At 42.2% G+C, this 27,294-nt stretch overlaps 1 protein-coding gene across 13 annotated transcripts in view; it reads right to left on the bottom strand.

The window, feature by feature from the left end:
- Positions 1-27,294, bottom strand: part of ZNF236 (zinc finger protein 236) — a 219,789-nt gene that overhangs the window by 166,447 nt on the left and 26,048 nt on the right. For 11 of the 13 annotated variants that reach the window (XM_075921084.1, XM_075921082.1, XM_075921086.1 and 8 more), the window contains exons 5-8: positions 26,664-26,788; positions 16,006-16,178; positions 14,247-14,393; positions 6,892-6,963 (exon numbers count right to left, since the gene is read on the bottom strand). In XM_075921084.1, the coding sequence (XP_075777199.1) occupies positions 6,892-6,963; positions 14,247-14,393; positions 16,006-16,178; positions 26,664-26,788 (517 nt within the window). Of the gene's footprint in view, positions 1-6,891; positions 6,964-13,484; positions 13,630-14,246; positions 14,394-16,005; positions 16,179-26,663; positions 26,789-27,294 lie in introns of those variants that run through there. The other 2 variants (XM_075921089.1, XM_075921090.1) reach the window with 1 other exon arrangement.

The raw sequence follows: 27,294 nt of genomic DNA, 5'->3' as shown, positions 1-27,294 counted from the left end.
GGATAATTGCTGTGACTGTGCCAATGGCTGAGATGATGGGATGGGACCGGACCACTTTTTATTTTTTTGCAAGTAAGGGTAAACAAAAAAAGTAAATGTAATAATGAAAAATACCTCAAAAAGCTTTTTTATTAAAAAAATACTTGCGTATATAAGTAAACTATCTAGAGTATTTCATAAAAATAATGAAGCCTCAGTGATAGGGCACGTCTAGACTTGCTTTCATTTTAGAAAGAATATATGCAAATCTGACACGAATTTGCGTATCTTCTTCCGATCACTTTTTTGGAAGAGGTTCTTTTGAAAAAGAAAGTAGTCTAGACACGGTTCTGTCGAGAAAAACCCCTTTTTCAAAAGAACCGTGTAAACCTCATTTTTCAGAAAGAACGGTCTTTTCGAAAAAGGGTTTTTTCTTGAAAGAACCACATCTAGACTACTTTTTTGAAAGAACCTCTTTCAAAAAAGCGATCGGAAGAAGATATGCAAATTTGCACCAAATTTGCATATCTTTTTGAAAGTGAAAGCAAGTCTAGATGTGCCCATACATAGTTTCGCAATTAAGCTCCTCTGTTAAATCTTTGTGAGAGAGACTATTGTACGTATATGTGAATTAGTAATACAGTCCATAAATTATATAAAATAAATCACCATATTGTTAGACATATTGCTGCGTCAACAAATGAGACTTTCCGTTTACCCCTAAAGTCATGTAACAAGGCTGAAAGACCCGGGGGACAGTCAATCCTAATTATCAAGAAGAGATCAGGTGATTTCCCTATAAAGATTAGCAGGAAGCTGCAAGCGGCGGGGTGGGGGAGGGGGCGGGCAGGGAATGCTTAGAGATCAGAGTGAGCAGGCTCCAGTAGAAAGTTCTAGTTGTTAGGACTGAGAATCCAGCCACACAGGGTCTGGAGGGGTCTGCCAAATATGGAAGTGAAATATTCATTTGGATGGACTTTTGGGTGGATTTTGTTTTGGGATCATGAGTTTTCGCCGCAGTTTTATTTTAGGTTAATATATCCCCTCCCCAAGCTAGAGTATTTTCTAAAGTAAAAACACTGATTTTTATTTCAACAGTCCAAGAGGAGAAACTGAGGCTGTCTTCAGTCTGTACACAAGGCTGCTCCGTATTACAAACCTCCTTCACCAATCCTCCATTGAAGGAAAGTGGCCAACAAAGGCAACTTGTCACACCACCTACCCATTATTTTTCCCAAAAACTTTATAGTACTGTACCAAATAAGCTACTACTTCTAATGTAATTCTGTCATACTAAGGGTGCTTTACAGATTTCCAGTTTCCCTGTCATCTGCTTTAAGCAAGAGACCACTCTATTCACTTCCTGTTGACAAATGGGGCTTTTTCATGTATCTGGCATTTTGGTATTCATCAGAAGCTAACAGCTACTTTACTTGGCTCCCAATTTTACAATAACACAGTCATTATAGGTGAACCACTATATATTTTTTTGTCAGCATGCCATCTGCAGTTTTTTTGTTGTAGTCATTTGCTTGTTTTAAGAGAATAAGCAGGGACACCTGCCATAAAGAAAAATAGAGGTCTGATCCAAAAGATACCTTTTATAAAGTTATCATTACTGGGGATCAATTCTTCTTTCCAGAAATATTTTAGTATAAATGAACAGGCAGATGGTACTGGTTTCTTTCTTCTTAAAAGCCTCCCTCACTTTATATGGCAAGTCCCATGGAAAATCTCCTTCAATAGCAATTCCAAGATTGTTGATTTGTTTTTAAACTAGTGATACTATAATAACACTGTTCAGAGTAGTCGGTTTATCTTTTTTATTTTGTTTCAATCGTCTTCAATGTTCTGCCTTTATATGAGGAAGTTCATTCTTGTATTAATCTATTCGAGGCCCGATGATAATGGATCATAAAACGTCCTCTGTGATCTATATAAGTAATACCTCCTTCAGCTTCTTTACTTCTTTGATTCAGATTTACTCCAAAAATGTAAAAACTTTTGAACAGAAGGAAAAAGAACAATGCTGGAAATAATTTTTGTTCAAATCTAAAAATCAAATTTCTCCCCTATCTTGGCTATCTTCTACTCTTTTCTTATTCATCCTCAGAAAGATGAATAAGAAATCCAAGAACTTTTCCTTTTTAGAACCTGGAATAAAATAATCAGGATTGTTATCCTTGTTCTTTCCGCTTCACTTGACACTCTGTTGGGTTTATCAACTCTTTCGTCACAGAAGATTCAGACCTGTGAATGTACCAATGGCTTTCAATTTTTCTTCATCTATGTAGATCTCTAAAAAATTTCAAATGGAGGCACAGACACCTATGGAAACTTAGACATAGTCGTCAGATCTCCACCAGTCCATACACTTGAATGTATTCTTACTCAGAGATTTTCTTTTATTTTCTTAACAATAAAAAGGATACTGCAACATATGGTTGCTTGCCATGCAGTTCAGTTCTTGAGCATTCACAGGCTAATATTCACTTCTGTTCCCCAAGCAATGAGAAGCCACCTTATCACTTCAGATTGCATTACGTAGAGTCCTGTTTGCCCACTACCAAGTGGTTTTAGGATAAATTTCACTTAGTCTTTCAGTGTAATTTTATTTTCCATTTTGAAAAGCTTCTCCATAGCTTTTTCCATAGCTGAAATGTTCTCTTGCAGACCTGGTAAGGTAAAGATCTTGTCTTCACATTTTGTGAGGATTCAAAATAATTAGGGTAAAAAAAAAAATATTGTTTCACCTGGCAGTTCCCTCCTTGGAACTGGATGAATAGTTCTGAATAAATATTTTAAAAGTAGTGAGCTGACACTCACTTTCAAGAATAGATACTCGTCACCCTTCACATATATATAAGAATTTTATATTTGGGGCAATTTTCTATTTTCCACAAAGTGTTTATTTTTGTTCATGCTGAGGATCAGCATGGCAAGATCTCTACTCAGATCACAATTTGACAGAAACTCTGTCTAAACAGATTGACAAAATATATAGACTTAATTTTGTACTTACTACTACCACAGAAAACTACAGTTTGAACCTCTGCAGTCTGCCATTCTCTGGTCTGGCAACAGTCGTGATCCAGAATGATTTTAGATGTCCACTTATCATGGGTGTGGCCGAGTTTCCCGAAGTCCTATGACATTTGTTTACAGCCACTGTCTCTGTTCTGTGCTGTTATTTCACTCTAATTCATCCCTAAATATCTTCTAAGAGCCCAGCAAACAGTGGAAGTGTTGGTAATGCTGCTAGACAATATTGACCTCCTGTGGTTCAGTACATTCTCTGGTTCGGCACCAGTCAGATGCCAAGGGTGCCAGACTAAAGAGCTTCAACCTGCATTTTAGACACCATGGTGAAACAACTGTTTTCAGAAATAAGAGGTCCTTAGAGGAGCAAGCAGTCTTAGACGGACAACTCTATAAGCTGCCCAACTTTCTCCAGCAAGAGGACAATAAGGACAATCCTTCATTGAAGGGCTGATTGAACATAATAATGAAGGGAAAAACACTCAATCTGACAACCTTTCATGCTTATTTAGTCTGTATGTCTGTGCATGTGCACCTACACATTAGGCTAGATGTTATGTATGTTCACATATAGGACATAATGTTTCAATGAAACTACAGAAAAGTTTTAGTTACTATTTTTACAACATTTCCCCCTAATATTTAAAAAGTGCCAGGCTAGAACTTGGAATGTTTATCAAGCATCCAACTTACAATAGAGTACAAAGAGCCAAATTATTTTATTACTGTTCCATAATAAAGATGTCTGTAAGTCATTCCTTTTAAGAACAAGAAAGCATGGAATTGTTTAGTTGTTTATTGCTTTTACTCTTTCCTTACAAACATAGGAAAGAAAAACTGTCAGACCTTTAATCAATGAGGGCTTGTTCATTTTACAAAAATAGTGCCTTTTTGGGAAAGCAAAATATTTATAAAACTCTTCAAAACTGCCCTATGTGACTTAAGAGCATAGGAGATTTAAGACCTAATTTTGAAAGTTGCAGACAATGGTAACTTATGAAAATCACCAATAAGACACTTCTGATAATTCTACCAAGAACAAATATATATATAGCAGTGTCAATGCTAATCGGGTAACTATGTGACAGAAATACCTCCCCCACCAACTGAAGTCCTGAGGGGAGAAAAAAAACACAGTGGACTAGAGATTTTCCCTCAATCTTTATTACTAAGTCTTTGCTAGCCATCTGCTCACTGCTGATTCTACTCTGGTTGCAGAGCTGCTAACTGGATGACTCTGCCTGTACACTTCCTTTCTCCTCAATAGCTCTGTCATAATGAGGAAGCAGCAAAGCCATGTAAATTCAGACCACAAGCGTGCTGCTCATCACCAGTTGCATAAGAAATGGCTTTGCCTATCCATTAATGAAGGGGGAGAGGAGGACACGAGTGCCCATTTTTGCCTAGAATATTGTTTTAAAGCTTTTGAATACAATCTGACATGTAAATACATGACAACCGTGTCTTATTCATATTAAGCCCTTGTTTTTCTTAAGCACCAAACTGGTATGCAAAACATATGAGTGCCACTTGCAACCTTACTAGACTAATGCCTTGTCTTTACTCCGTGGAGATTGACGCTGCCACGATCGATATTCCGGAGCTCAATCGAACTCAAGGGGTGCCTCTGCTGGCATCCGGTACTCCTGCTTTTGCAAGGAGTAAGGGAAGCCGATGGAAGCATTTGCTCCCATCATTCTCTTGCTGTGGGAACACCACAAGCTCAGCTTAAAAGTAAGCCAACTCCACCTCCGTATAAGTAGCTAGAGATGCATACCTTAAGCCAAGCTGCCGGGTCTAGTGTAGACCTGGCCTAAATATACTGTATTCCAAAGCATTCCAGCTAAAATACCATTCTTAAAGTATTTTCAAGTTCTAATTTCATTTCTCTGTAATAATACCTTTATCCTCCCAGGCAATCTACTTATTCTTTATTATATACAAACTTCCTGCTTTCTACCACACAAAGCTAGTTGAGCTTGTAGAGAAAAACTCAAAGTAAGTTAATCTGCCAAAGAAAATAATATATTTTGAAAGACAACTGCCTTTAATGAAAGTCAAGTTTCTTTTTAATTGTAATAAAATTGTATATATTAAAAAGCATTTCAAAGCACACCTCATTTTTATATCTCAAGTACATTTTCTTCAGATTAGTTCACACAATTTTTACTTAGCATTAAATTATTAGGTTTTGGGGTGAGTCTGTCCTACACCTTAAAATTTACAGCCTGAGAGCAAGCTACTTTTATGACTCCTGATATAATGAAGACAGTTCTGTAGGCTACGTGGGCCACAGCACTACCAGGAAGTTTTGTAGCACTATGTGTTATGGCTTTACCCAAGACACTTGTCTTCTGCCACCAGCCATCATGCTGGAGCTTGTTAAAGAGTCCTGGGAAGACAGCCTTGCAGTTGTCTTGAACGATTCCTGTATTGCACAAGTCCTCCATAAAAGATTTGGTGCTTTTAGAGTATTTTTATGATGTGCAGGTCCTATTACCTGCCATACACTGACTGAATCTGACATGTTTTCCAAGAGTTTTTGCATGGAGTTATGTATGAACTTATCAGAAAATGAATATGTATCAATTTGTTATACAGGCAGTCCCCGGGTTACGTACAAGATAGGGACTGTAAGTTTGTTCTTAAGTTGAATCTGTATGTAAGTTGGAATTGGCGTCCAGATTCAGCCATTGCTGAAACTGATCAGTTTCAACAGCGGCTGAATCTGGACGCCAGTTCTGACTTACATACAGATTCAACTTAAGAACCCCAGGCATCCCCAAGTCAGCTGCTGCTGAAACTGATCAGCGGATGATTCCAGGAAGCCCGGGGCAGAGGCTTCCTGTAGTCAGCCACTGGTCAGTTTCAGCAGCGGCTGACTTGGGGACGCCTGGGGCAGAGCAGCTGGGGTGCTGCTCGGTTGCTCCAGTAGCGCCGCCGCTCCTCGGCGCTACAGGACCAACCCAGCAGCACCCAAGCTGCTCTGCCCCAGGCGTCCTGATTCAGTCGCTGCTGAAACTGACCAGCAGTGGCTGAATCAGGACGCCTGGGGCAGAGCAGCTGGGGTGCTGCCGGGTTGGTCCCGTAGCGCCGAGAGGCGCTACGGGACCAACCGGCAGCGCCCCAGAAGCTGTACCACAGGCATCTGGAGCAAAGCCGCGGAGCACGGGGGCAGCAGGACAGCCCAGACGCGCCGTGGCTGTCCGCTGCCCGCGTGCTCCGCGGCTTTGCTCTGCTTTGCTCCCCGTCCCCCTGGTCTGCAGACGTGCTCCTGTCCCGTTCCCCTGGTCTGTCCGCATGCTCCGCGGCTTTGCTCTGCTTTGCTCCCCGTCCCCCTGGTCTGCAGACGTGCTCCTGTCCCGTTCCCCTGGTCTGTCCGCGTGCTCCGCGGCTTTGCTCCGCTTTGCTCCCCGTCCCCCTGGTCTGCAGACCAGGGGGATGGGGAGCAAAGCAGAGCAAAGCCGTGGAGCACGCGGGCAGTGGACAGCTCAGACGCGTCTGGGCTGTCCGCTGCCCGCATGTTCCGCCGCTTTGCTTCCTCTCCCTGGTCTGCTGGAGACCAGGGAGAGGGAGGGCCCTGTTCGTAACTGCGGATCCGACGTAAGTCAGATCCGCGTAACTCGGGGACTGCCTGTACTCCTAAATAACCATTTACATGCATTAACAGATTTGCATTCACAAAGTTAGCACAGCATTATATAATGCCCTTATCAAACATCAACCCATCTTCCAGAAAACAACCATACGTTTGTTAATACATAATATTAACAACTGCCTGCAAAGCTATGATAGCTAAAATTTCCTTTTTCTTTTAACATGCCTGCCATCTCAGAATCAATACAAATAAATTAAGAAAAGAACTATACTTACATTCTTCCATTTATTATCAACAGGTTGTATCAGATTAGCAGGAGATGTTGTTAGAGGCTGACACACAGGATCCTACAAATAAAAGAATGGCAAACACAGTAAACTACTATACCAAGTGAAAAAAGTCATAACTTAATATTTAAGTATAAAACTTACAAACTAACTTTTAGTAACACCAAAATGTGGGCTAGACAGACAAATTTGGGGCTGGATAGATTTCCACATTTCTCTTCATAAAGCATGTATATTAAGGTGTTCTCACCACAAATTTTGGTGGCCTCAGAGTTCAGCTCCTGCTAGTGGCTACTTGACAATTTTTCCTAAAATACTTAATTCACTTTAGGAAAAACAAGTAAGTCAAATAAGGTGGTTCATATGTTCTTGTCTTCTGCTGTTATTTCTTTTTGTTTTGTTTTTTTAACTTGCTAGTTAGTAAGTCTGTTTCTATGAAAAGTGATAATTGTATGGTTGTTAATATTTTCTACAGCAGCAAATTTGCTAGCTAGCAGGGAGGCAGCAAAAAGTAGTATATTACCAAGCATACAAATATCACTTTTCACAACTGACTTACTGAGCCCTGACAAGCTGGGGCACGAATTAGTCCCAGGATGAGTCAGTAGGGAGGCAGCAGGTGCCAAAGACAGGTGGAATGAGTTGGTAAGACCAGAGCCAGAACCCACAGGCCAGGGACCAGAGCCTGGTGTGCCACCACAGAGCCAGGGTCAGAGCGCATGGCTGAAACCCGGGGTTGGAGGACGCAGTAGCAACCAGGCACAATTAAAGACAGTGAGCCCACCACTGCCGGGTGGCCAGGGGCTGAATCTGGTAGCCTCACAGCCAGAGCCTGAAACCCAGTAGCTGGGAAAGAGAGCCCACTGCCATGTGGCCAGAGCCCAGGGCCAGAGGAGGCAGCAGGGGCTACAAGTGAAGGGGGGAAGTTTGAGGAACGGGACGGAGACAGAGCCCAAAGCTCCACAGCCAGGTGACAGTGCTCACCACCCCACCACATCAGGGCTGAAGCCAGAAGCCCAAGTCCCACTTCAACCAGCATGGTAGGGAATTAATACCAGCTGCTTGTCCCTCCAGCATTTGTGGCTCCCAAGGAGGGCAGGATAGTGACCGACCACCTGCTATTGGCCCTAATGTCACACCCCAATGGCCCCCTCCCTCAAGGGGGTCCCCCTGGGGAGGCAGGTCAGCATTGTATATTGCTAGCACTGTTGCAAGCATTGCAGGACATTTTGGGAAGGGTCAAAAGTGTGTGTGTGGAATGAATGAAGGATTCCTTTGCAAGGCGCGAGAGGCCGGGGGAGAGGGGATGAGGAGAGCAGAGAACACGTTAACGCCACGCTCCTGCTAGGCCCGAAGATAAGACGCTGACTCCAGCCAGCTCAAGGCCACAGCACACATCTGACTCTCAGCTGCCACCCAAGAAAGAGGGAGGCCTGGAATCTACCGACCAGCCGTGAGAAAGGCAGATTCAACTGAACAGACCTGCAGAGACAGCCCATAACAAGCGAGACAAGCAAAGGACAGCACGAAGGAAAACAAAGAGGACAACAGAGTCTAGCTGGTATGTTTTGGGAAAGTCGAGACCACCACAGAAAGGAGGTTTGGACTGGCACAACGAGCACCAGGAACAGAGGTCATGGATTGAAAGACTCCCAAAGTAGCCCAAGACTTAAAACCCTCCTAAGAGCTGGAGCAATTCAGAGATCACAGCAGACCCTGGACGACCTGTGCGCACAAGATCAAACTCCCATCCACCCTTCCCCCTCTTCTTCTTATGTTACACCCAGGCCTGGCCTGTCTTGGGTAGTGTGTGTGAGAGTATGAAAGTGGGTTAGGGCTCAGGATACAAACGCTTTCTCCCTTCCTTCCTCTGAGTGACGTGGGAAGCACCCATCACTCTCCGCTGTTATTTTATTATTTTATCAATAAAGCTTTAAAACTTAGACACTTGGTGTGTTCTGTCATCTCCTCCCTTAACGATCCTGTAGCTTCAGCCTGATCACCTGATGCCTCAGGCAGATTGGTAACAGAAATCTAACACACTAAGAGAGGGGATCCTGCCTTGCCCCTAACCCCCAATCACCAATGAGGCTCTGGCCACAGAAAATCCATTGTGCCTAGGAGCCCCAGTCAAGGAGCCAGAACCCTACTCTGCTAGGCTCTGTACAAAGAACAAAAAATGGTCTCTGCCCCAAAGAACGTATTAGCTAAAGCAAGACACAATAGACTGATGGCAGACAGTCCAAGAAAACAAGAAACAAAGAAAAAGTATCTTCTGTGGAGGTGTGATGAATGGGAGAGCTATTACCCTCTTCTGGACATCCAAGCCTTTCAGTTAACTAAACTGCCTGTAATGGTTAAACCCAGAGACAATGGGTCCTTGAGAGTCTCCAGGAAATGTTGTCAGAGAGACAATGAAAAGAGAGTGTGAGTTTTTTAACTGAAGCAGGACCTTCCTGCTGCAGTCTTTATGTGATCAGAGAATGAGCTGGGAGAGGGGAGTTAAGCCACGAACAAGGCATGGATTTTCCAGCGATATCCATACTTAGGGAAGGACTAAATTTTGGAACGACAGATATGTAAGTAGAACAGGAAACATTTAGTCGGACACCATCAGGTTATTTTCTTTATTTTGGGGTTTTTGGAACACCTCTGTGCTGAACCAATGTTAGTACATATGCTAACTTTTCAACTAAATCCCAGGGAAGCAATTCTCTGTATTTTTAATCGGCCTTTTTTCAGTTGAACAGTAACACCTAGTAACCAAATATGCTTTACCAAGTATGTTGTCTTTGTTTTGTTAAGAAAAATCACCTTTTTAAAACTATGAACTGATTCTGTGTCATAGAATGCAGGAGCTTCTGTGTGCATGTGCCTAAAATGCAAGGTCAGTTATTAAGAAACTAGTTTGTTTACAAATGCTCTCCAGAAAGAGGGTTAAAGAGTTTGAGGGTACCCCACAGGAAGAAATTCCCATGTGTGTCTTCCTGAGTTTTCAAAGGGAATCTGTGATCTTGGGGAGTTTTTAAGAAGAAGCTTTTAGAAGTAGGGTATTTTAAAGTCTCTTGAGGGACCCCACCTTCTGCACTCGAAGTGCCAGAGTAAGGAACAGACTTGAGGGGGGAAAAGGGTTCAGTGTTAAGTAAGCACTGGTTTCTCTAAAAAGAGTCAAGAAAACAAACACCTATCCCCAAAATTATAAAGTGAATTTAACAGTTGCAAAAAATGCTTTTCGGAGTATTCACATTATTTAAAACTGAAAAATAATCCGTTGGCCTTATTGTAATGCCAAAACTTGTATAAACAAAAATCCCATTTGACCACCTTTATTTTTAACTGAGAAATTCCGCTCAAACACTCTTTTCTAACATTCAATTTCTATCCCAATATTACCCCATAAAAACTCTGTATGTTCAACTTGCTTGAGATAAAATATGACAAGTCTCATTTGATATGGTCATTCTTAGAACGAAGATCTATTACCAGGTTTGTTTTTTCCAAATCCTCGGAATTAAAAATGCATTAATGTAATATCTGAGAGATAGTGTACATATAAAACTGTACGTAAACTTCACCTAAAAAAACTGAAGCCATCTGTGGGGATCATGATAGTTAGGAACAGGAGGGTAGGGCCACTTCTTGCAGAACAGTGTCCTTGGACTTCTAACAGGTGAGCTGATCCTTCCACAGGAGCTAGACTAAGAGCTTCTGTAGAAATCTGTCTATATTCAGGGTATGATATCATGCCACCTGGTGAAGTAAACGTCTCATATAGTAGTTGGGTATGATGAGTCACAAACTCATGATGTCATGAGACCACCAGCCACAGGAAAAAGTAATGAGTCTGCCCTGAATATCCGTAAGTTGATAAACACTTGCACGGTGTTGGTGAATTCTTCCTCTGGAAGGAACAGTCTAGCTTCTCCCAAGTTCATCTATAAAAAAAATTATTTGCAGTCTCATGGGTAGAACAAGATGCAGGTAGTGGAAATGGTTCATATCAAGTCCTGTTATGTCTTGGTTTTTAAAAGCTAATCATAACAATGTGCACAGGTATATCGTTTCATATCTGAGGCATTTGGTGAAAATATTTACAATAAAAAAACAGAGGGTGCACTATGCACTTTGTATTCTGTCTTAAGTGAAAACAATATATTTGAAAATGTAGAAGAATACAAAAACATTTAATAAATTTCACCTGTATTAACAGTGCAATTAAAAACTATGATTTGTGATCGTTTCTGCAATCACTTTTTTTTAATCATGTGAGTTTACTGCAAATAATCAACAGTCCTAGCCTATTCCACTTCAGATGACTCACAAGCAGTCAACTATGGAGAATTGTTCAGAATTGATCAGAAAAGTGACTCTAGACCATCCTTCTCAAAGTCAGCATCATCCCTAGAGATGATGAAATGGTATAAGCTTAGTAAAAGTGCGATGTGCAAGATGCTGATCTGGCACCACAATATTATTAAAGAAGTACCCTGAAACTGTTTTTACCCTAATGGAATGTGCAATCTTCTTGAAAGGCAGCTTGACTTTATAGCTACATAACACATCAAAATGCAGAAGGTGATCAAATCTAGACATATGTTATAAGGTAACCACTTGCCCTTTTCATTCTATCTGCATAAGAAACTAATAATTGTGGTAAAGATATAAATGGTTTTGTCCTGTCCAAATAAAAGGCAAGAGCCCCACATGTAGCCATGCAGCTAAAATGTAGCTTTATGCAAAGTAATGTGCCTCTGTACTTTGCTAGCCACCCTTTCTGGAAGTGGAAAGGACCTTTACCGTACTATTGGTAAAGGTGCACCGGCCAGAGTTTTGTGTCTAATGTAGATTCCAAGGCAGGAATAGAACCTTATAGTCACTATTTTGTTTTAGGCTTACAAACAAACATCCTTCTTGAAATTGTAATTTGATGTCCTTGTTTGAATGTGCATACTGCTTCTTTATTAGAGAAGTTGCTTCTCTGTAATAAAAATCAAGCCTGCTTTGTGTGAATGAGAAATGTGTGGGATAAGAGAGAAGTGTGAAGACCAGATGTTCTAGGGAGAAGCCAAGGACAGACGCAGAAGCACCAGAAGATTGCTGTATATCCCCATCAAGACGTAAGCAGTAGGAAAATCAATAGCTTTGAAAGGAGACAAGCACCTATCAATTGGGACAAGAAATTCGTGATCAAAACCAGCTTAGCATGGCAGAACAAAAGGAGATAAGGAGCAAGAGAAACAACAGGAAATAACAAACATCTGTCAGAAAAACTGTGTGACAATGCAAAACCCACTGATCCTGATGGGAAAGAACTATTATGAAAGGAGAACTGTTTTGCCTTAAGAGCAGGAATGTCGTGCCATGACTAAAGAATCAGACCAGACCAACAGAACCCCACCCCTCCACCCATGATCAATCCACAGACCACACATTGTCTCACCAATATAACATTGATTGGTGGGACAAAGTGTGTGGGTGTGCGTGTGTCTGTCTATGTAATCATATGCTAACCGCTTTGCCATTGTATTCTCAATGAACAAGGCGAATTGCCTTTTCCCCCTATAAAGATCCCATGTACTACTTATAAGCATAACATACAACCATCCAGGAAATGAAGTTTTAACTCCTCCTTGTGAGAACATGGTTTAGAAAAAAAGAGAGGTAAAAAGATGGTCTGGTTGAGATGGAAATCAGTAACCAGAAAGAAATTTAGCAACTTTAGCCATCTCTTGCTTATCCAGGTCAATATATAATGCTTGCAGTTGTCCAACCCTCATAAGTGGGAGTAACTGCCAATAGAAAGGCAACCTTCACCAATAAATACTGGAAAGGGCAAGAAGCCATCAAAACCAATGGCATTGTTTGTTCCACTTTATAGTAAATAGGTCCACAGTCAGTGTGACCCATGTTTGAAACAAATGCTCTTACTGTGTCAATCTTTAGTGAGCACTCATTATCTCTGCTCAGGGATCTGCTGAGGTGTTCTGCCAGAGGCTTCCATCAGAGTTACGTTTCATTTTGAACACAAAAATTCCAGAGAGACTGTCTCTATCAGAAGGCTGTCAAGCTGATCTGCCCCTTCCTTGCCACCTGTTCAGGTGAAACACTGCTGTCACATTGTAAGTACTTGGACAGACCTTCTCTTCAATAGAGAAAATTGTGTCAGAAAAAAAAGTGTGAAAATTTCCCTTAATTATATTATATTTATGTGCCTGGTTTGTTTACCCAAACACCTTGAGCTTTCAAGGGACATAGATGTGCACTCCTGTCCAAGAAAGATGTGTCCATAACTTGAGTCATAATGGGAAGGGAAGAATATGAAACAAAGCGAAACTGAACTGGACTCTCATCCAATTCAAGGAAGATGGCACACTTGCATGTCTGGGAATCAGTGTGTCCATAAAGTGAACTAATGGATAGCAGATAAATTTTAACCAGTCTTTAAATACCTCTCAGGTTTTTTACATGTCTGAGTCACCTACATTCAAAAGGGCATATATCCTAAAAGTTGCAGCCAGTCTCATCATTGTGGATAAGCTTGGAGAAAACTAAATAAATTGCAGGATCATTTGATATCTGACCTGAGGAAGGTATGCCATTGATGATGTTGAATCTAATAATGCTTCAATAAACTTGCTTCTTTGTACTGGAGAAAAGATGGACTAAATCAGGCCCAGAGTGTCAAATAGAATCTGAATTGCATGGAGACCTTCTTCTTCCTGTTGTCTGAAATGCCACCAAAAAAGCCAGTCATCCAATTAGGAGTATACCTGAATGATTCCATAGAGAAGGGGAGCTACTGCTTCCCTTTACCCTTGAAAGAACTAGAACGTGAAACTCAGTTCCACAGTACTAAGAACCCATTTGTCAATAGTGATGGCTATCCAGGCACCCAGGAAATGACCAAATGGAGGTGAAGAAAAAGAAGATCCCTGACAATACAGTGTTAATACTAGGTCATGCACACCTAGTACTCCAACTGAAGTTAATGCTACTCAAGAAATTTGAAAAAAAAAACAGGCCTGAAAATTATTGGACCGTGGATTGAAAGTGGTTGCAAAAAGATAGAGCTACTTCCCCTATGAAATAAAGAGAGAGCTCATTTAGTAAGATATCTTCAGTATTTGTATGAGACTGTTTCATCATTCATCTTTAATAACACGTTTTCCATAAACACTATCTGTTCATAAACTTGAATTTTCTCACACTATTCTGTACCTCAGAAGAAACACATAAGAAAGCTGTTAAGAGTTTTAACACCATCTGAAAGAGAATATCTATTAAAAATATCCAATTTTATTAAATTCTCAAAGTCACTAGCATAGCATAAAAGGAAAGTTTACCATTGTAACATGAGATGCTTCTGTAGAAGTGCTTGTCGAGTTCTGTGGACCACCCATATGCATCTTGCTGATGTGAGTATTTAAGCTGCCTAAGCTTTTGAAAACACAGCTACATTCTGTACAGTTATAGGTAGGGCCATTCTTCACCTTAAAGAATAAAGAAAATATTATTTTTCACAAGATTTTCCAATTCTACTTTTTTCTTTATAAACTATTGTATTAGCTCATTTAAAAGAAAGCTGCACATTTCATCAAGGCTATTTACCTCCAGCTAACAGAACAATTCAGTATTATTCTTTTGACCAAGGCCATTATTATTCAACGACATGACCATCGTAAGCATTTTGGGGGAATTTCAGGGTTTGTCTCCACAACAAAGAAAAATCCACAGCTAACGTATCCTGACCTGAGCTCATGAGGCTTGGGCTCTTGGACTGCTTTAGACTTCCAGGCCTCAGGCTGGAGCTGGAGCTCTGGGATCCTCCTACTCTGCAACATTGTAGAACACAGGCTCTAGCCCAAGCCAGGAAGTCGATACACCAACAAAACAGCTCTCAAGCCTCCTGAGCCCAAATTAATTGGTACGAACTATGAGGTTTTCCTCAGAAGTCCCTGGGAGTGCGAGGCAAGGGCCAGAGCCTCCTGGCAGCCCACAGCAAACGGGACCAGGCCTAGAGCCCACAACAACCCTCAGGAGCACAGAGCCATTGCTAGAGTCCTGTAGCAGCCCGCTGCAAGCAGGACCAGGGCCAGAGCCCTAACAGCAGCCTCTGGAAGCACAGGGCCAGAGCCCTACAGCAGCCCATTGCAAGAACAGCCTGAGCCCCCTGTCAACTCCCAGGAGTGCGGGGCAGGGGTTGGAGCACTGCAGCATCCCTTGAGAGTACAGGGCTAGGGCCAGAGCCCCATGGCAGGAGCTGGAACTTGGGATGTGCAGGGAACTGGCAGCAGGTGGTGGGTTTGGGGTCCACTGGCAGGGGACCTCCTCTGGTCCACAAATTCTCTCATTCAAGACCAGTCAGGTCCTGATGGTACTAGACCAAAGAGGTCCAAACTGTACATGATAATAATGGCCTTTTTTTTAAACTTAAGATCAATGAATGTGTGTGTCAAGTCAGAATTAATGTGCTAACTATCCCCCAGTATGTATCTTCCATGATAGTTTCTTTTGCTCCAACTGTAACTCTCAACGCCCCTTTCTAATGGCTAAAATTTATTTTCTGGTATTGATGAGTGGAGTGGTATTGTCTGGCTTTGAAATCTATGTCTAGTTGTCTTATCTTATACTAATGGATAAAGATAAAGCCAGCAGCTTTTCCAATTGTATTTTCAATTATATAAAAGGTAGCTAGAGACAAGGATAGGGGTTTTTTCACTAATATAAATTGTAATGAATAATTCTCTTAAATTACCCAGCTGATTCATCATTAACTAGTATAGTTAAAGATAAGAGCAAACTAATCTTTTGCTACTAATAAAAGAAAATGATTTTAGCAAATCTAAATTACTACAATAAATTGAGCAGTAATCTCTGGTTTAGCATATAAACTATGTTGGGTGCAGGCAACAGGGTAAAACATAGCTGTATTACAATACAGAAACGATGTAATATAAATATTATATCATAATATTTTATATATATTATATAAAATAATGTAATATATATAATAAGGTCAGTTAAATACTAAGAGGAAAAAAGTTAAAAGTTGATAAGCAGTGTATTAAACAGCCATCATATTATTAACAAAATTGTATTTACCTCGGAATGAACTCTCTGTATGTGTGACTGAAGATTGCCTTTCTGAGAAAAGGCTGCTGGACAAAAGGCACAAGCATGAGGCTTTTCACCTGTATGCTTAATCATGTGTGTCTGTAATGCCCCCTTCTGGTTAAAGGCTTTTCCACATTCACTACATTTAAATGGTCTTTCACCTAACAAACAAACAAAAAAAACCCCATAAATCCATTACCAATAATCACATTATGTATTAGAGAGTAAAATAATGCCATCATAAGCAAAACCCATTACATGTACAGTAATAGTCTACCACCTGTTGCCATTGAATCTGACTCCATCGCTGTACAGTATTTCCTCATTTAACACTATAGATATGTTTCAGAAAGTGATCTAGTGATACTAGAGAATACTAGAACTGGGAGGGACCTCAAGGGGTCATCAAGTCCAGCCCCCTGCCCTCATGGAAGGACCAAGCACTATCTAGATCACCCAGATAGAGGTCTGTCTTAAATATCCCCAGTAATGGAAATTCTACAACCTCCATAGTAGGGATGTTAAATATTGGTTAACTGAATAGTCGATTAACCTCATAAATTTTTATCACTTACTCAACTATTCTACAGTTACCGGGGATGGGGCAGGCAGCCAGTGTGCGCCAGCAACACTCCCGAGGAGCCCCCTGCCACTCTGTGCTACTGCCTCTGTGGGGTGCCAGGCGGGAGCTGGTCCATAAGGGGAGCTAGTTTAAAAAGCAGTTCCCCTCGCGGACCGGTTGCTTGTCGCCCAGTGTTGCTGCCTCTGATACAGAGGCAGCATCAAGGGGTAGCAGCAGCCCCTGTCTGAGGGGGTGGGGAGGTATCTGAGCTCCTGAACCCAGCATGAGCCGGGCTGCCTACCTGCCTGGCTCCTAACACACTTTAAATGAAGAGCTGGAGTAGAAGTAGGTCCCCAACCCGGGGTGAGCCAAGACTGAGCCAGGCTGCTGGCCAACATGCTAAAAAAAGTACTGGCAAGGTGGGCGGGGGGGGGGGGGGGAGAAATGAGTGTAGTCTATAGCATTAACCAATAAGTTTTTGCATATTGGTTAATCAACTACACTATTACATCCTTACTCCTTGGGCAATTTATTCCAGTGTTTAACCACCCTGACAGTTAGGAAGTTTTTCCTAATATGCTTTAACAGATTAGAACTTAGTGACTAAGACATTTCTTGTGCTGTCTTTCCACTAAGATCATATCTTTTCTTCTTATCCTCCCCTCCCCAACACCTCCAAGCAACACACATACACTTTTTATTCTTTGTAGGGAACAGCAAATTTCTAAAAGGTCAAAGGATTTAAGGGTTATGCTTCCTTCCACGAAGTATGATCTTGTTTCTTAAATTTATGTTAGACTATTATAGGTATCTAGAACAATAAATTCAAGACAAAATGAACTCAGCAGGAAAACAAAAAGTTTCAATTAGCCTTTGGAAGTACAGCAATGAATTGAGAGAATACTTTCAAAATCAGTTGCAAGAGTGACCTCTTGTGTTTCTTTTCTATATCTTCAACATAGCCTAAAACAGTTATATTCCTGTTAAAAGTGAACTGGTACCACAAATCCAGTAAATTTGGCAGATAATTCACATATTCCCCATGTCAGTGAACTAAGCTGTCCACATGTACTATGGCTGTGACATTACCTTAAAGAGATTAGTAAGGGTAAAGAGAGAATTTGTTGTGAAAATTAACAATAGTTTCACTTTGGTTATACTTGAAACTAGAAAAGAGTTTATTTATTCCTGCGGTGTCTTTTCACCAGGAATAAAATATGTACATGCACGTAAAAGTTAACCTCTGCAATTTCTGTTAATGATTGCATTTAGAGGGTAGTGCATTGCAGAAGCATGTTGAAATATATATATATTTCTAGATCTGTTTGTCATAAATAGGGTCCTTCATTTTAATAGTTTATTTAATTTTCCCCAGGATTTTGTGTTTATTACTACTACAAAAACAGCTGAAAATTGGTGCCAAAAGCTATTAATCTTCCTGGGTAAGAAAGGATTACCCACCTTGTGCTGTAACTAAAGTTCTTCAAGTTCGCTGTCCCTGTGGGTGCTCAACATTAAGTGTTTTGGCACAACTGCACCTCTAGTCAGAGAATTAAGATAGCAGTGCCTTTGGTAAAGTGTGCATGTGGGGCAGCCGGCATGCACAGTTTGCATGGCTATTGCACGTGTTCAGCCAAAACCAATCCCTCAGTTCCTTCTCTACACAGAACAAAAAGTTCTGAAGCTGAGGGGAGGCACCCACAGGGACAACCATCTCAAAGAACATCAGTTACTGTACGAGGTGAGTAGCCTTTTCTTCTTTGAGGAGTGTCCTGGTGGGGCCGTCTGTGCCACTTGTGTAAGTATGTTTTTCTTGTACATGGACTCCGAGAACTTAGGAGGATTTCCTGTACATGTGCTGAGCATGTTGGTTTTAGTGGCATTAAGCATGAATGAACATTGGGGGTGATGAAGATCTCCATTGTTCTGAGTGAGGAGACAGGAAACTGGAGGGAAGCACCAAGGGCGTGTTAACTATCCCCCAGTAACTATCTGGAGCAGGTAAGGGAATCCGGTTTGCCTGGGCCAATTGGTGCTATTAGGATAACCCTAGCTCTATCTTCCTTTATCTTGAGAATTACCCATTGAAGTAAAGGCAGTGGCATGAATGCATGTAGTAGGGGTGCATCACATTTTATTGGGAAAGCGTCACACAGGGACTGGGAGCTAAGGCCTGCCCTGGAACAATACCTCAAGCATTTGGCACTGGAACGGTTTGCAAACAGGATTATGGCAGGGTACCCCCATCATTTGAATTCAAAGTAAATAGTCTGCTGAGGTTATCTGCCAATATGTTATCTTTGCCAGGAAGAGAGGATGCCTTGAGACTGAAGTGGCATGGGATGCACCATCCCCATAGTTGGATATCTTCTAGACATAGTTGGATATATTCTAGGTAAGATCAAGTTCCGGCCTGGTGTTTTATGTAAAACATTGTTGTCAGATTGTCTGAAACTATTTTTACTACCTTACTTTATATGAAATGTAGAAAACATTGGCATGCTTTGCAGACCACTCTGAACTCCAGTAAATTGATATGTAGCTTGGACTACTCGAGACCACTGTTCTTGAACAATGTGGCAGCCAATATGAGATCCCCATACTATTAGAGAGTATCTGTGGTGATCATCACAGCCAGGGCTTAGGATGAAAGGGTACCCCTCTGCAGGAGTTATCCCAATCCACCCTCAAGAAAGAGATTCCTTTATCTTGGGGTGCACAGAGAAGCATTTGTTTATGTGGTGGAAGTGTGGTCTGTAGACTGTGCATAGCCACACCTGTATAGGCCTCATTTGGAACATGCATGTGGGACTATGACAGTATGGCCCAGTAGTAGGAGACAAAACCTTGCTGTAACATGTGGACTGTGTTGTACTAGGGAAATCAGGTCCATGATGGCTGCAGCTCTGTGCAATGGGAGTGATGCTATAGTGCTGCATGAGTGTTAATGTGCATGTTCAAAAGTTCAGTTGTAGGCCCAGCTTGTTGAACAGGGTTCTGGTGATGGTCACCACTTGTTCCATGTCAAGAAAAGAGGGTCCTTTTAAGAGGCAATCATCCAGATATGGGAAGATGACAATTCCCATTTCACAGAGATGTGCTGGGACTACCACTAGGACTTTGGAGAAGACTCACAGAGCAGTTGAAAGTCCAAAAGTACTGTGTACTGGAAATGATAATTGTGTATCACAAAGCAGAGGAAACATCTGTGTGCAGAGCATATAATAATATGAAAATATGCATCCTGTAGGTCGAGGATAGACAGCCAATCTCCCTTCTCCAAGGCAGGGATTATAGTGGCAAGGTTACCATCTTGAAACTGTACAAATGAACTGGTTGAGGTTTCATGAATCAAGGATATGCCTCCATCCCCTGGTTTTCTTTATCGTAAGAAAATAACTGGAATAGAACCCTTTCCCTCTGTGTTGTTCAAGTACATGTTCTATTGCTCTAAGTTGCAGGAGATGGTTTAGTTCTTGTATGAGAATGGTCTTGTGAGATGGGTCTCTGAAGAGGGACAGGTGGGAACAGGCAGGAGAGGTAACTGAAAAAGGGATGCAGCAACCATTCCACACTATTTCCAACACCCATCTGCCAGTGATGATGTTGTTCCACGCTTGGTAAAAGGATGCTAGTCTGTTCCCAAACAATGTGGCGAAACTTGGATTCAGCCTTAAAGAGTTCGGGACTGTCCTGCCCTTGAAAGTTCTGGAGTGATGTTGAGGGCTGGGATGTTGCCAAGTGATCAGTTGGCTGTCTACATCTCTTTTGACGCTGCTTACGTCTTCATTGTGCCACTGAGGCTGTGAGAAAGGAGTAGGCCTGTATCTCTGGTTGAAGGACCTCCCCTGCTTTCTCTTTGTTACAGACATGTCAATACGCACGGTTATCAGGGTATATCAAGAGTCCTTTAGGGCAGGGGTGGGGATGTGCTTGCCTGGATCTGGCCCTGAACTCCCCCCAAGCACTGGGGAGCCCATGTTGGCACTCCAGCCCTCCTGCCATCTCCCCATGGGGCTGGAGCACACAAAATCTACTAGCCCAGGCCCCTTTAGGCTCTGTTGTGCAAGGGAAATGTAGAGAGTGTCTTTCTGCTTTTCAGTCAGGGGTCATGTTAGTGAGGTTTCTGTTTGGTTGGTTGGTTGGGTTTTTTTGCTTCTCACTTGTGTGCAGCCCCCAACTGATTATTCTGTAGGTCAGCAACCCCCCAACCCAAATAAGCAGGGCTCGACAAATAATGCAATCTACTCACCCGTGGCGAGTAGATTGCAACCAGGAAGAGCCGGGTTCTGGCGATCGCAGATCTGCATGCGCAGATCGTCAGACAGCGCGGCTGGCGAGCGGGGCTTGCCGCGGTTCGGCGAGCCCTGCAAATAAGGATCCTCACCTCTACTCTTGGGTATGGAGAGCAGCACTGATGGATTCTGCAAACAACTTCGATCCTTCAAAAGGCTGATCCCCCATAAGGATGTTAACTAGTGGTTTACTTGACGAGTCGATAGGCACTTCCACATTCCTCATTCTACATTCCTCCACTGGGGCTCTTGTACATTTCAAAGGAGGAATGCAGAACTCCACGTGCAGCCCGGGGCCAGCAGGAAGTCCCGGGGGGGCTCTTGTGCATTTCAAATCAGCAGCACTGCGTGGAGCCCGGGGTTAGTGGGGGACTCCCCAGCAGAACCCAGGATCAGCTGGGGACTCCCCAGCTGACTGTGGGTTCCTAGCAGCATTTCCCCAGAACCCAGGGCCAGTTCGCCAAAATGCCACGCTGGAGTCCGGAATCAGCTGGGGAGTCCTCAGCTGATGGCGGGCTCCACGCACGCAGTGCCACACAGCTGATCCCAGGCTCAGCTGTGCGGCACTACCACTTTCAAGTACCTCTTCCTCCCCTCCGCCCCCCTTTGCTGCCTCTATCTGATAAAGGCAGCAAGGAGGAAGAATCAACTAGTTGACTGACTATCCGATAAGCATTTGCTTATCAGATAGTCAACTAGCCCTTAACATTCGTAGTCCTCCATGGTGGTTTGAACCTCCTTGGGGAAGCAACACTGCTGCAGCCATGATGTCCTTAGCTTGACAACCAGTGTGGAGATGAATTGGGCAGCGGTGTCAGCTGAATCAAGAGCAGCCTGAAGGGCAGTGCAATAGATAAGCACCTCTTTACTGATGTTGGCTTTGAGCTGTACTATGTTAAAAAATGTTATGCGTGTATTTAGCCAATAGGGCTGGATAGTTGGTGAGCCTTAGTTCAAGGGTAGCTGAGGAGTAAGTCTTTCTATCAGATAGGTTCAGCTTTTTCCAGTCTCTGTCATCTGGGGTGGTATGACCTGCTTGTTACCTGACCTTATGGCTCACGGACTCCACAACTAAGGAGATCAGGATACAGTTCAAGAAAGGAAATGTGCTTCTTGGGGTGCCACATAATATTTCTTGCCTGAACTTTTACAGATTGATGGGGCAGTGGCTGGAGTATGCCACATTGCTTTTGTTCAGTCCATGAACTACAGGATTCATGGGTAAGGCTAGCTTGGCTGTGGGAGAGGCATGAAGGATGTCTGATAATCTATGCTGCATCTCTGGTAAATTTACTGGAGTGATATCTAGGGAGTCCACCACTTTTTTACACAGCTTCTAAAAAGACTTAAAAGTCATCACCTGCTGTGAGGGGTAGTGGTATGATCATGCTGTCCAGTGAGGAGATGATATATGTGCCAGTGGTGGAGATTCAGGCACTGATTCCTCCTCTATAATCTCTAGATCGTCCTCTTCTTCAGCCCTCAAAAAGGTAGCTGATGGGGCAGGAATTCCTTGTGGTGGAGCTAAAGCTTGTTGCACCCTGTACCTACCCGATGGGTCCCAGTATGGCCAGATTTTTGGCAACAGCACTAGTGGAGGCAGCCACTGTGCGAATTGCCACTGGGATGGCTGTTGCATTGGTTTCGGTGAGGAGATCCTTGGAGTGTGAATACTCAGGGAGTCTTCGTCATCACTGGATAATGATAGTGGGGCAACCAATCCCACTGATGTAATTGAGAGGCTGAAGCAGGATGTATTCAGTGTACCGTTGGTGCCAAAGAATGGTGTTCCAGGCACCAAGGTTCCCATTAAGTCTGCAGCTGTTGTGAATTGCTTTGGTGCCGGGTTATTCTGTATTGAGATCAGTGCCGGAGGGGACTCTGGCAAAGCCTGTGCTAATGGTGCCGATTGCTTGTTCTGCTCTGGCAATACTGGCTGCTTACTCTGCGCCGATGGTGCCAATTGTTTAGCCTGCACCAACAGTGCAGTAGATGGCAGCATAGAAGTTTTCAGTGCTGAAGCTGCACATGGTTTCTTCAGTGCAGAAAATGTCTGTCGGAGCCGACAGAGCAGACTTGGAATTAGACAGTGCCAAAGCCTTAGAACTAAATCTTGCTGGGTCTTTTGCTCTCCAGGCCATCTTGGTGCCGAGCATATCCAGTGCCTCATAGTCTGGTGCCTTACGTGCCGCTGGTACTGGGGTCAACTTTTTTGTGTGGGAGTGCTTCCTCTCAGGAGAAGCACCCAGAGATATTGAGTAGGAGTGCTTTTCAGAGGTCTGTGCAGAAGCAGAGTCCATAGAGCTTACTCCTGAAGGAGCTGCTCTTTCAGAGCTCACCATGGGAGAAGACGGTCTGGGCAGTGACGTGTGCTCAGGGTCAGACACCAGCTGCACGAACTTTATTTATAGCAGTTTGAGCTGGAGCTCTCTGGCCTTTCTGGTCCTGGCAGTGAGCTTCTTACAGTGAGGACACTTATCAATAAAGCATCCCTCACCAAGACAGACACAGACTGAAAGCGGCTGTCAAAAATAGGTATCAACATTTTACACGTCATATACCTTTTCAAACCTGGTGACCCAGGCATGTCTGTAGAGCAGACAACAGACAAACAGTTCCTAATTTCTAATTCTAACGCAACAAGAACTTTTTTTAAAGAACAATCTATTACCTAACTGTAACTATGAATAAGCAGAAATAATTAACAATTTTGCTAAGCTAATAAATTCTACAAAATATCTATGGCGACTGCAGGCTCCAACTAAAGCTAACGGCAGCAGAGAAGAAACAGAGGGATCGGCTGGCTGCACACCCACAGTAAGCCACACCAAATGGTCCGTGCCGGCTGCCCCACATACACAGCCCCTCGAGGGCACTGCTGACTTGATTCTCCAACTGGAGGCACAGCAGAGCCAAAACACCTAAGCTGGAGCACGCACAGGGACACCCCTCAAAGAAGAAATATTGGATTTTGGTGAATCAAAGGACAGAGGGAAAAAGTATTCAGAAGATGAATGCTCTAGTGAATGGAATTTAATGTAGTTTGAAATACGTATGTGACGGGTATGAGATTCATCAGTGATTCAGATGTTCACACACTTCAGAGCTTGCACATATGCCTGTTTGTTTATTGTGCGCATCTTCCATAATAATACATAGCAGGTTTGCACATACACAGAAATTAATGCATTGTTATACTACATATATCTTTTATATTGTATTTTCCTAATAAAATTTTTATGTATTTGAATGTATTTAAAAGTAGGATGAAAAAAAAAACAGAAAAAAATAACACTTTTCTGTAAAACCTAGGATCTTTTCTGGTACAAATCAGATTAAACTGAAAACTATGGGCCTTCACCATAAAAATCGCTGAAAATAGATAGAGAGAGAGAGAGAGAGAGCAGGGCAACAACACACAGCCCACACCTCATTTGTTTGTGGCCCAAGGTGCAGTTTGGGTTTACATGGGGCCTGTGGGTGAGAGCCAAAACAAAAAAGTAGTCACTATAATGGTCTTCTGTTGATATATGTTTTAGTAGTTAAATTCCTGGATGGTCATTGCCCATTAAAAGTGCTGTCATATGGGTGGAAATTGGGTAAATATTGAGTTTTATTAGTATCAGCTGAACTGACTTAAATGGGGACTGTGTGTTGTGTAGTCTTTTCTTAATGTTTGTATTCATGCCCGCCAGTGTGAAAGAAGCAATCTGCATATATTTGCATGGAAATACAACCACACTTAAGTAGCGGCTCTCAGCATATTTTGCGAATATCATTGTGGACCCCGGGGCTTCCAAAGTTGAGTAGATTTTCTGGATTTTCAGGGGCTCAGACAGATCACTGCTGCGCCCAAAAGGGGGGTGGGTAGTTGCCTCATATCTGTACAAAGGGGGCCATATAAGGTGTCAAACGAAAGCTTATGTTCTACTGATTTTATGTATGCTATTCATGTACTTATGTGATATCTGTATGTAGAGTTATAAATATGTACTTTCTGCTTATGCTGGAAGAGTCTCTGTCTGAGACAGATCAATGGGCAAGGAATGTTCAGTCAGTGACTATGCTAATTAGCAAGGCTCCAGGGACAGGGCTCTCAGAGGCCAATACACATCTGAGGAACGTGTTTGGGACCTGCAAACCAGCCAATATCATGACTGCTGACATGGGACACAGGGATAGGTCACTGGGCCATGTGACCTGCTCCAGCTTGGACAATATCAGGGATGGACATAAAATGCCATGAGGCAGACTCCATCTTGCCTTCAATTCTGCTACGGATTCCAGATGCAGCCTGGCAAGGAACAGCGAGCCAGGAAGAATCGTTGGCCCATCCTGACTTAGGATATACACCAGAGACTTTTAAGATAGCACTTTGAAACATCTCTGCTGAGAGCCTGCATCGAGAATTTGGTGATTCAATGCATGTAATGTATTCTTCTTAACAACATTACTCTCATGCTTTTCTTTCTTTTATTAATAAACCTTTAGATTTTAGATTCTAAAGATTAGGCCCAACGTGCTCTGGTGGGTAAGATCCAAAGTGTAAATTGACTGGGACCTGTGGCTGGTTTCTTGGGACCAGAAATACCCGTTTGGGGTAGGTGAGATTGGGTTCTACAACCCCTCATCTCTGTGCAGGCCCTGGGCTGATTGTGGCACACGGAGAGCTGGGGTGTCAGAGGGATTTTGCTTGTGAGGCTTTTTGCTGGCTGGATTAGCAGCTTAAGCCCTCGGTGTGACTGGTTTGTGGCCTATTTGGGAATGGTCTCCAGTCAGGGGCAGAAAGGAGCCCTGAGTTTGAGCAATTTGCCCTGAGCGGACGCCCTCAGCGGTGCCCGGCCCCAGCTTGGTCTGTCACACCATGAAATATAGTATACTGTGCAAATGGCCTGCAAGGATAGCTAAAGTGCTTTAACTGCCCAATTCATCTCAATGTGTTAAGTCAGAAACCTAAATATAAGAATGTAAATGCAAACATTTATGTATTTCATTGTTGATAATTTTAGCAGACACAAACTTATGTGCCTATCCTGCAAACCTAAAGTTGCTTCCCATTCCTTCTAAGATAGCAAAATCTCAATCCACCCATCTGCCCTCCATCAACAACTCCCACTTCACCACTGACAACTTCAATAATGCAATTATACCTCAATCAAAAGCAAAAACTGAAAGTGTGGTGATGGCTTTAAGTAGACTTAACAAAACTAAAAATGAGACTACTGTACAATTATTCATTTTCATGTTCCTCTTTTTTTTTTAAAGCATCAATAGAGTTGCTGTAGTTTTTCTAGTCTGCCTCACTATACACATCAAGAGAATGCAGGGCTTCAGACACAAAATTTACATCCTGCTTTCTGTAGGATACATCTTGGGACTTCTTTAGAGAATTTAGATGATCTATCAAGCAAATTCAGATTTTATAGCATATTTAAATTGCTTCCACAAGTATAAGAAATGGCATTCCCTGTCTGGAAAAATGAATTTTATAAAACATCTTGAACAGCAGAATCCAGATTTGTAGCACTATGAATATAAAAAAAAAAACACCAAAGAAAGATATCCTTGGCTTAATACAAAGGAAATGACATATGATGTGGGCTAACTCCAGTACATAAGTGTCTAGAATATAACTAACTAGTGTCTAAGACTAGTGTATAACTAATGAAACAGACTGATGCTCCTACCAGAACCAGCTAAAAGAAAACAGTATTTACTCATCTCACAAATTATATGGTCTTTCTAGAAAAGAAAAAACAGAATACCAAAAAACTCCCTCTTCCCCTTACCTGTATGTATTCTAACATGTCGGGTTAATTGGCTTGGTTTTTGGAATGTCTTTCCACAGTGCGGACATGAATAAGTAAACCCACTTCTGTCAATGTTTCGGTTGTAAGATCTAGTGTTGGATACTCTAGAAATGGACACAAAAGAACTACAAATAAAAATATGTTTATCCTCAAATTAAACTACATTTAATCAATGGCTGCTGCCCCAATACTTTTTAATTTTTAACCCTTGCTGCCTCCAAACAGTCACTGATAATTTTGAATCTATTTCTCCAATAACAGTGATGGAGACTGTCTGCCTTTTTAGTTGCCATTATTACAACAAAAATATAGGGAGATAAACTGTCTCATTTTTATGCAAGTCTGAAATGACTTAGATAAGAACTGTGAATGTGTGAGAAGGACACTCGATCTTTGAAGAAACTAGTCTAAGTAAGATCATGCATAAAAGTACCAAGCATATCAATTCTTTAAGATGAAATAATGGCAACTAAAAAAGGCAGCCAGCATATAATATATACCTAAACAAGGGACTCATTACTTATGCCCACATTCAAGCAAAACTTCAAGTTAAATCAATAAAAGCTAACTCAGCAGCATAAAGTCTTTCGGCACAACCACTTTCTCAGTA

The sequence above is a fragment of the Pelodiscus sinensis genome, chromosome 2 (assembly GCF_049634645.1).
Source record: "Pelodiscus sinensis isolate JC-2024 chromosome 2, ASM4963464v1, whole genome shotgun sequence".
Taxonomy (NCBI): domain Eukaryota; kingdom Metazoa; phylum Chordata; order Testudines; family Trionychidae; genus Pelodiscus; species Pelodiscus sinensis.
This window is presented reverse-complemented; position numbering and strand designations above follow the sequence as displayed.